General features: G+C 39.0%; 1 protein-coding gene across 1 annotated transcript; it reads left to right on the top strand.

Annotated features, from left to right (window-relative positions):
• The first annotated feature begins 4,581 nt into the window (after window positions 1-4,581).
• LOC104446138 (probable disease resistance RPP8-like protein 2) lies at window positions 4,582-8,411 on the top strand. The gene is made up of 3 exons (XM_010060045.3): window positions 4,582-5,593; window positions 5,693-5,803; window positions 6,584-8,411. The coding sequence occupies exons 1-3, from the start codon at window positions 4,582-4,584 to the stop codon at window positions 8,152-8,154; spliced, it is 2,694 nt and encodes an 897-aa protein (XP_010058347.2). The 3' UTR covers window positions 8,155-8,411.
• The last annotated feature ends 1,632 nt before the right edge of the window (window positions 8,412-10,043 follow it).

Raw genomic sequence — 10,043 nt, 5'->3', positions numbered from 1 at the left:
TGACTCCTATTTAAGTAAGGGCTATTTTGACTTTGTAGATAGCAAACTTGTAATTGATTGACGAGGTTTAAAATTGAAGAAGGTACAAAAAAAATTCAAAATGAAGGAGTACGCAATGAGTGATAAAGTGACGGGTGGTTCTATAAACAAATGCAGGGATTAAAATTTTACTTTTTAATTGAATCTTTCAACAAAGTGGACTAGTAATTTCTGGAAACAAGAATTATGGCCCAATAGCTCATGGATGGCTCCAATGTTGCTCATGGACCTTTCTAGCGAATTGATATTTTGTGGCTTCAGATTTGTTTCTTGGAGTAAGTTAAATTATGTATCGGCTAAAAGGATTAATTAGGTTATACCAGAGTACAAATACCAATTTGGTCAAAATTCAATTTCAAAGACTAATTGAACAGTAATTAAAAATTTAGGGGCCAACTTTTATTTTCCCTCTCATCCTTGTGGGCTTCAAATGCGTAATCTCTCTTTAATTCCACTGGCAGTAAGTGAGCTCGTCACTTGCTCGTAGAAGACGCAAAATTCTTGGGGGTTGAGGGGACAAGTGAAGGGCATGCGAGGAGGCGAAGGTGAATCCAATGCTTCTCGAAGGACGCTGATGCAAGACAAGTTGAAATGAGAGTCATTGCTCATGGCATCGCGTCAAAGTCGACGCTAAAAAAGGGAAGATCCGAGTATTTTCGACTCCTGCTAGGTTCTTGACAAAAATGCCCATGAGTTGAAACTGTGTTCGAGCTCACGTAATAGAAGCGGCATGTTGTTCTGGGTTTGGATAGTTCAATTCTTGCGTTTTGGATGAACAATGACGTAAAAAATAAACTCAACAAGAAAAAGAAAAACCGTGATTAAGAAAAGACCAAGTGGCATTTCCAATATATCTTAAACGAAGGGACGAAGCAACATGGAGAAAAACGACAAAGCAACGGTGGTTGAAGCATTGAGGCACCTTCTCAGGTCTCTTCTTAGTTCTTATAATTTCTTCAGCTCCTGAGCTTTGGTCTCTCTTTTCAATTTTTTGCAGTTGTCCACCAAAGTGACCCAAAAAGACAAAAAAAGTTAAAGAGAAAAACAAGAGACAAAGCGATTGGTGGTCGAAACGTGAAGCATGAAGCAAGAAGCAACCTCCTCTTTTTCGCAATTCTTTATAGGATTCCTATAATAAATTCCCGCTCAACTGCTCATTTCTTTTTCTTTCCTTGACAGATTCTGTTTATTGGCTACCCTCTCATGTGCATTGGTCTTTCTTTAACAATTTATTTTCTCACAGTTATCCGGGCGAAAGTATTTCCTGTAAAAGTTGTTTCTTCGTCCCTTTGGATGCTAATCATTAAATCTGGAAGGGAGAGGTCGCATCATAATGTCATGGAAAACCTTCTCTAAACATGTGAATGGAAGCAATGAGAGGGAGCGAGGAAGAGAGAGAATCCTTTCTCCGGCCAATTTCGACAGCTTTTATCAATTTATTAGGATCTTAATAAGGAATCATTCCCCAATACTTATTAGTCATAACTAACAGAAAAAAAATTTCATTTTCAATGTACTAATTATACATAACACAAGAAAACAATGGTTTGAAAATGAAATATTTTTTTAGTGGATACATAACAAGTATTTTAAAGCACCCATTCATAAAATTCAATTTGTAAGGAGAAATCTCTTGCATTTCATTTCTAGTACAGTGAAAAATATGTTCTGTCTTCAAGTGTATGTCGAGAACTTTTGATGAAGTTCCCATTAAGACCTTTTGTCAATAAAAATTATAAAATTAAATGGGTAGGCTTCTTTTATCAAGGCTGACTCTTCCTATGGTCCCTCGTTGTTACTTTGCAAGGTCCTCAGGTTTTTTTTATTATATTTAAAGAATAGATATAATTGATTTACAAAGGGATGTATTATATACTCTTGCTGATGACATGCAACGAAAGGCTAATCACGTTCATCCATTCTTTCTCACAAAAAACTTCCACCTATAAAGATTGGTTTATAAAGAGATGTATTGTATACTCTAGGGGTATCTCCATTTTCTGATAAATTCCGCATTGCCTATACAGAAAAGTTGCGATATATTCTTTGGGGAATCTAAAGACATTGTGGAAGTTTGGCTAGAGAAATGTGAGGTGAAAGATTTAATTAAAATGCCAAAACTACAGGACTTGTTCGTTCGCAATTCCTACGGTCCTGAAAAGCTGGATATAACTCCAGAACTTGTAAATCTATCTTCACGTGCCTCAATTTTATCTCCTTTTGTTTCATTACTCCTTGGAAAGGATTTAGACTAGATGATTTGCATAAAACGTCGAGTAATTCAATGCTTGTAAATCATACTTATATAGGTGAATCGAGAATTTGCCGGAATACAAGTATTGGCCCCTACATCTGTGGAGGTTGGTCTTGGCTAGGTTGGGGCATTTAGAAAGAAAGGAGAGCTCCTAAAGGAACCATGCCATGTCTTTCTCAAGTTGGGATCAATGTTTGTCCAAATTGAGTATATTTAAAGAATAATGCTAGAGATATAATTGATTTCCAAAGGGACGTATTATATACTCTTGCTGATGACTTGCAACGAAAGCTGAGTACTTTGCATGTTCATCGAGAAGGCTAATCACGTTCATCCAATTCTTTCTCGCAAACAACTTCCACTTATAAAGATTGGTTTATAAAGAGATGTTTCGTATACTCTTGGGGTATCTCCATTTTTCTGATAAATTCCGCATTGCCTATTCAGAGAAGCTGCAATTATATTCTTTGGGGAATCTAACGACGTTGAGGAAGTATATACCCCTGCATCTGTGGAGGTTGGTCTTGGTCAGGTAGTGGAATTTACAGGAAAGGATGTTCGTCCCAACTTTAGGACTGTTCCCGAAGGATCTGCGTATGCTAACGCCATTGGAAAGCTGCACGAAAGGACTGACCTCCTACAAAAAGGGTTCCGTAAAAAATTTTCTGAACCTAATTCCAAACAAAAAGTTTCAATTGCCAATTAGGATCAAACTTTAATATGTCAAGCTTTTTGAGCTACAAAATCTTGGTAATTTTGACAGCTCACTTGTGCAGTTTGAGCGTTAGGAAATTTCCACATCACAATTGGGAGGTTGCCCATTAAATGTCACCAATTGCATATAAATTGTTTGAATTGGCTCACCTATAATTGTCAAAGGCCTAAACTTAACAGGATTGGGGGATTTATATAGTGTTCCATGGGCTTCCAGATAAATCAACTTCTATGCCTATGGCCTGAATCATCAAAAAAAGAAAAACAAATGCAACAACCTTTCACTAATTTTTTTTTCATTTTGGAGTTTACGAGAATAGATAATACAAATTGCACATTTCATCCATTAGTATAAAGGAGTACATAGCATTTTGCAATCGCATGTTAAAGTATTCAAAATTGTTTCTCTTATAAAGTTGTCATTATAAACGTGTGGTCCTCATCCATATATCTTATTACTTTTAAGCTTTTGGATTATAAATTTAAAACAATATCGTAGAAACCACACTTACAATCTCAAATCAAAACATCTAACTATCAACTAACTACAAAATGGGTTAAGCATTTTGCTAAATCTTCAAGCAAGGAGGTCATTCTTAATTTTGAGGAGTTGATTAATTATACATTATGAGTCTCGTCGTTATAAGAGGAGTGAATACATATAGTTTTAAATTATACGATCATCACAACTTACCCTTAATTTGAGGAGTTGATTAATTAACATTATGAGTCTCGCCGGTTTGTGGGTGCGTCCATGGGACCATGGGATGGTACGGACCGGGATAACACTTCTGTGACGGTTTGTTTTCCCACCGCAAGAAGCAAAAAAGTTGTTATTAGCGTAAGCCCATGTGAAACCCATCTTTCGAGGGCACGCTGAACGAAAAATGATTCCTTTTGACTGCACACTAAACGAAAATTTGATTCATTTTGATGACCCGTGAAACGAAAAATAAGATGGGGAACTGCCACGATCAGCCCATGGCAAACCAATCTGGAAAATATATATTATATATGACTTTGAACTCTTGCTATCAGACCACGTGAAATCAATTTTAAAAAATTTATGGTGCTGAACTCTTGCTATCAGCCCATGTGAAACCCATCTTTTGAGGGCACACTGAACGAAAGTATGATTCCTTTTGCCTGCACATTAAACAAAAATTTGATTCCTTTCGGGTTCACAAAAGACAAAAAATATGATGGTGAATTACCGCGATTAGCCCATGGGAAACCAATCCGGAAATATATATTATGCTGAACTCTTGCTATCAGACCACGTGAAACCATGTGAAATTAATTTTAAAAAAATTATCATGCTGAACTCTTACTATCAGCTCATGTGAAACCATGTGAAATCAATTTAAAAAAATTATGATGCTGAAATATTGCGATTAGCCTATGTGAAACCAAAAAAATTTTCGTTCCCGATGTCACAGGACGGATGAAACAGCAGCTTCTTTTTGAACGGCCTATTTTAACTCTAACCCAAGACCAACGGCAGCTTGCAATTGAGCACCTGCAAAATCTCTGCCATAATCTCCACTGATCATAGTCTGAGCAGTGCAATACCAATGGCCGAGTCTGTTGTTTCGTTCGCGGTGGAGAAAATAGGAAACCTGCTCATCGACGAGGTAAAATTCTTGAGGGAGTGGAGGGCAAGGTCAAGGACCTGCACAGCGCTAAGGCAGGTCCAGGCCTTGCTGAGGGATGTGGATGCAAGACGAGAGCGCAAGGAAGCTGTGGAAGAATGTGTCGCACAACTCCGAGACTTTGCCTATGATGCTGAGGACGTCATCGAGAGATATCGCCTCAAAGCGGCGCTGACGGAGGGACAAAACATCATCAAAGCGTATGCTTGCTTCATGGCGAAGTGCTCGTGCGTGCAGGTTCATGAGGCGGGGACAGAGATCGAGGGCTTAAAATCCAGAATTTCTGAAATTGGTGATAAGATGCAGAAATATGGCATACAGCCTTTGAATGAGAGCAAATGCGAAACCGCGAGAGCTTCGACGCCAGAACGGACTTATGCCCATTTCGAGGAGGAAGATTTTGTCGGGAGGGAAGATCATATCAAGGTGTTGGTGAACGAGCTGTTGAAGGATGGAGAACAACAGAGAGTTATTTCCATTTGTGGAATGGGTGGTTTGGGTAAAACCACTCTTGCTAAGAAAGTCTTTGCTCATGACAAAGTGAAGAAGCATTTCAATGGTTTTGCTTGGGCTTGCATATCTCAAGAGTACCGTGTGAGGGATATCTTGGAGGGAATTCTTGTTAAGTTGAACCCTGATCAAAGAGAAGGGGTTACGAAGATGAAAGATGACGAATTGTTTGAAACTTTATACATGACCCAAAAACAGAAGAGATGTATTGTGGTTCTTGACGATATTTGGACCGAAGAGGCATGGGTTGGTTTTAGAAACGCATTCCCGACCAACGACACGAGAAGCAAGCTATTGATAACAACCCGCAATAGAAAAGTAGCTCAGCATATCGATCCTCATTGTTTTCTCAATGAACCTCTGTGCTTATCACCCGAGGAGAGCTGGAATCTGCTAAAGAAGAAGGTATTCCCTCAAACAAAAGGTAAGACTTCTCTAAAGTTATTAACCTAACATATAGTGACTTCAAAGGATTATATTGCCTGTTTGATTCTAATTTATGGTGCTTTGGTTATCATTGCAGGATTAGTTGTTGAAATTTCTTCTGATGGACCCGGAGTTGGTCAAGATATTGTTGCAGGCCAAGCTGTAGAAGATATCGCAAAACAGTCAGAGACAGAGGGACAAAAACCGGGTATTTCATTGCTTAGTTTGTCCTTTCGGAAACTTAAGCAATTTATGAATAGATAGTTATGATGGAATACAAATGATCGAAATATCGAGTGTTAGACACCATAATTTCGATATTTGGGGAATCAAATGTCCCGTTTGTTTCTTAATAGCTAACAATCATACCACAAAACCAAGATCCAAAACTTTGTTCCTCCTTTCCTCTAGTGAAGTTAAATATCGAAGAGGCTTTTATAAGGCCAACATAATAAGCAATTTTGATAGGATTTATGAAATAATGTGAAGCCTAGCTATGTTCTTCTATAGGCTTCATCTCAAGTCCACCTTTTTTGCATTTGTGAATAGTTGGCTTAACCATAAAAGTAGGGATTCATAAGGAAAATCATGAATCGTTATGCGGCACATGAAGATTTCATTAGAATTTGTGTAGGAGATTAGTAGCACATTCAAGTTACGAGAGATCACGCTCAAGTTATCCCTGCGCTGCTTTCATATTTCTTCATCAAGTAGGTTTATTGTTGTTTTACATTTGCTTGAGTCACTTAATCCAGGCCACCGTTTGGACTTCTTTATTTTCTAGGCGTAGATGGAGGCATATATAGGAGCTTTGTTGTGGTCCCCATTTTTCCCCTTACAAAACCATAAATGAACCACAAATTATGAAGAACTATAGCATCTGACTTATACATCTAAACACATATATTCGTCCTTGAAGCAATCTTTTTATTACAGTTGCATCTTCCTATGATTGCTGAGTTGCAATTTGTTGCCTGATATTGTGTAGTAATCACTGAAGACACGAAGATGTTAGCATATAAACTCCTTAAGAAGTGTGCAGGATTGCCCTTGGCTGTCATTGTGCTTGGTGGACTTTTGGTACACAATGACTGGGAGATAGTTCACAGAAACATCAATTTGCATTTTAGTGATAAGAGTAATGTATTAGAAGTGTTAGCCTTAAGCTATGACAATTTACCATCGCATCTAAAGCCATGCTTCCTCTATTTGGGTAGTTTTCCTGAGGATGCAGAAATCCCTGAAAAGGAAGTTCTTTACATGTGGATTGCTGAAGGTTTTGTGTCTTTGAACGCAAACAACAGAGCGAGAGGAATTTCAGTGGAAGATGTAGCAAAGCAATATGTAATGGAGTTAGTTAATAGAGGAATGGTTCAAGTACGATTCAGTTTAAATGGAAAGATCAAAAGCTTCCACCTCCACGACCTAATGCGAGACTTATGCATCTCCAAGGCTCTACAAGAGAATTTTCTAAGCATTTTTAACATTCAACAGGACAATGAGACGGAGAATTGTTCTACTTCAATGGCAATAAATGTTGAGTCAAGTTGCAAAATACGAAGGCTTTCTCTTAATAGTTATGTGATTCCAAGCTTAACAGAAAGCGGAAGGACTCTGGTCCACCTTCGAACTCTCATGTCCTTCAAAGGTGTCAAATGGGAGTCGAAGCAATTTCAATCTATTTTTAAAGACTATAAGTTTCTTAGAGTTCTGAAACTAGAGAAGCTTCGTGTGATGAGAAGCTTACCTAAATCAGTGGGAGACCTAGTCCATTTAAGATTCTTAAGTTTAGCAGGTAGTATTTTTAATGGCTTGCCGCAATCTATGGGGAACCTTGTATGTATGGAATTCTTGGACTTGGTTATGAATAAAGATACTACAGTTTTCATGCCAAATGTGTTGTGGAAGATGAGAAGGTTGAGGTATCTCCGTCTTCCTTACAACTTTGATGTCAAGGAGAAATTCCATGGGGCCCGGAAGAAGTTGTGGTTGGGCACTTTAAAGAATCTACGGACATTGAGAAACTTCAATTTGGAGAAATGTGATGTGAATGATGTAGGCAAGCTTACCAATCTGCAAAAATTGAATGTCTTTGTTTGGGATGATCCTATCGAGTTAGAGATATTTCCGCAACTTGCTGAATTCAATTTGAAATATCTTCGATCCTCGTCTTTTTATTTCAAATATTATCGTTCTTTATTGACTGAAGATAATTTGAGTAGAATGTCAAACTATCCCTATTCTTGTAAGCTATCCATTTTTGAAAGAATAAAGAAGTTACCAAAACATAAGAGTCTACCCCAGCAATTGAGGAAGCTAGTTTTATTATTTACTGGACTGGAAGAAGATCCAATGCCAATATTGGAGAAATTGCCTCACTTGGTTTTTCTCATGCTGGCTGGCACAATCTATGGAAAGGAAATGGTTTGCTCTGCAGGAGGCTTTCCTCAACTCAAGCATTTACTTTTTTATAGATTATATAATTTGGAGGAGTGGAGGGCCGCTGAAGGAGCCGTGCCTCATCTTTCTCGATTGGGATCGCTGGCTGTGACAAATTGAAAGTGATACCTTCACATGTCTCTACATATGACTGTTGGGACGAAATATGGAAGGAGCTGAGGAAGTGCGGCGCTGGTTGAGAGAGGGATGATGATGTGGGTGGCCAAGGGTGGCCCCAGCTATCCGGCGAGAGAGGAGGGAGGGAGGGGCGCGTGAGCTTGTGGGTTGTCACTTGTCAGGGCGGTGGGCCCCCAGAATAATTAGCAGATGTGGAAAATGAAAAATTGATGAATAACCGCAATGCTGCATATAATTGATGAGATCGAAGACACCTTTGGGCAGATTTATGTCAGGATATCCTCAAAGAAACACAGAATTTTTCAACACAGGATACTTAAACCCGAAATGAACAAAACCCATATAACCCTTATCCCAAAAATCCCAAACCCTGAAAAACTTGAGCAGTACAGACCAATCAGCCTTTGCAACTTCATATATAAAATTATTTCCAAAGTGATGACAAATAGACTTAAACCACTGCTACCTAGCCTAATTGCTGAAGAACAAAGCGCTTTTGTGGGGGTAGGCAAATCCAAGATAACATATTGATTGTGCGGGAAGTTTTACAGTGCTGAGAACAAGGGAGAATAAACGAAAGTTTCAAGCTGTTCTAAAGTTAGACATGCAAAAGGCCTATGACGGGGATCGAATGGGACTTCCTCGGGGCAAGCTTAATCAAAATGGGTTTCGTGAGCAATGGGTCCAAGTGGGTCATGCAAAGGTGTGTTTCAACGTTACTTTCAGCATAAATTTCAATGGGGAATCTCTACCCTACTTCAAGCCTACACGCGGGATTAGACAAGGTGATCCACTCTCGCCCTATTTATTCATTTTAGTGGCAAATGTGCTCTCACACATGATGAAACAAGCAATAGCTGATGGCACATTAAGGGGAATCAAGTTAAATAGCAGCTGCCCTACTCTATCACATTTATTATTCGCAGATGATTCTATCTTTTTCCTAAATGGAACAATATTGGAGTGTCAAAACCTAGCCACTATTATACATCAATACTTGTTTTGCATCCGGGTCGGGCTGTAAACCGCAACAAATCGGGCATATATTTCAAGTAAAACCTGCCCGAACAACTTGAGGAGAAATATGGCTTCCGAACTACGTGTGATTTAAATTGAAAAACTGGGAAGTATTTAGGAATGCCGTCGGATTGGGGGGCTTCAAAAAGAAGGATATGTTTGGATGGATTCTTGCCAAGGTTCACATGAAATTGCAAAGTTTGGAAGGAGAATTTATTGACGAAAGCGGGGAAGGAAATCTTAATCAAATCAGTTATACAAGCCATTCCTCATGCCATGTCTATCTTCAAAATCCCTATTTCGATTTGCAAAGCTATAGAGACGAAGGTGGCGAATTTCTGGTGGAGAAACGGTGCACTGTGAATGCCGGGATACATTGGAAAAAATGGGAAGATCTGAAAATCGGGAAGGACGAAGGGGTCTTGGCTTCAAGGATCTAATAGCTTTTAATAAGGCTATGTTGGGAAAGCAAGCATGGAGAATTTCTCAGCATCCTCGGTCCTTACTAAGCAAAGTAATGAAAGGGTTGTACTATCCACAGTGAGTTTTGGAAGGTCGGCAAAGGATCAAGATCCTCATGGGGATGGCGAGTATATTGATGGGAAGAGACTCTATTTCTCCGAACATAATGTTCTCCGTTGGGAATGGTAATGCAATATCGACTAGAGAGGACAAATGGCTTAAAAGCGGAAAGATTGGTGGCTCGGCTATGGATGGGGAACCAAGGCGGTGTGGCTGGTCTCATAGATCCGTAGACGGGAAATTGGAATGAACATTTGATAAAAACATTGTTTGGCGACCAAAAGTCCAAGACATATTAGCAACACCAATCGGAATGCCTAATGAAGAGGATA

Source organism: Eucalyptus grandis, chromosome 2 (assembly GCF_016545825.1).
Source record: "Eucalyptus grandis isolate ANBG69807.140 chromosome 2, ASM1654582v1, whole genome shotgun sequence".
Taxonomy (NCBI): domain Eukaryota; kingdom Viridiplantae; phylum Streptophyta; class Magnoliopsida; order Myrtales; family Myrtaceae; genus Eucalyptus; species Eucalyptus grandis.
This window is presented reverse-complemented; position numbering and strand designations above follow the sequence as displayed.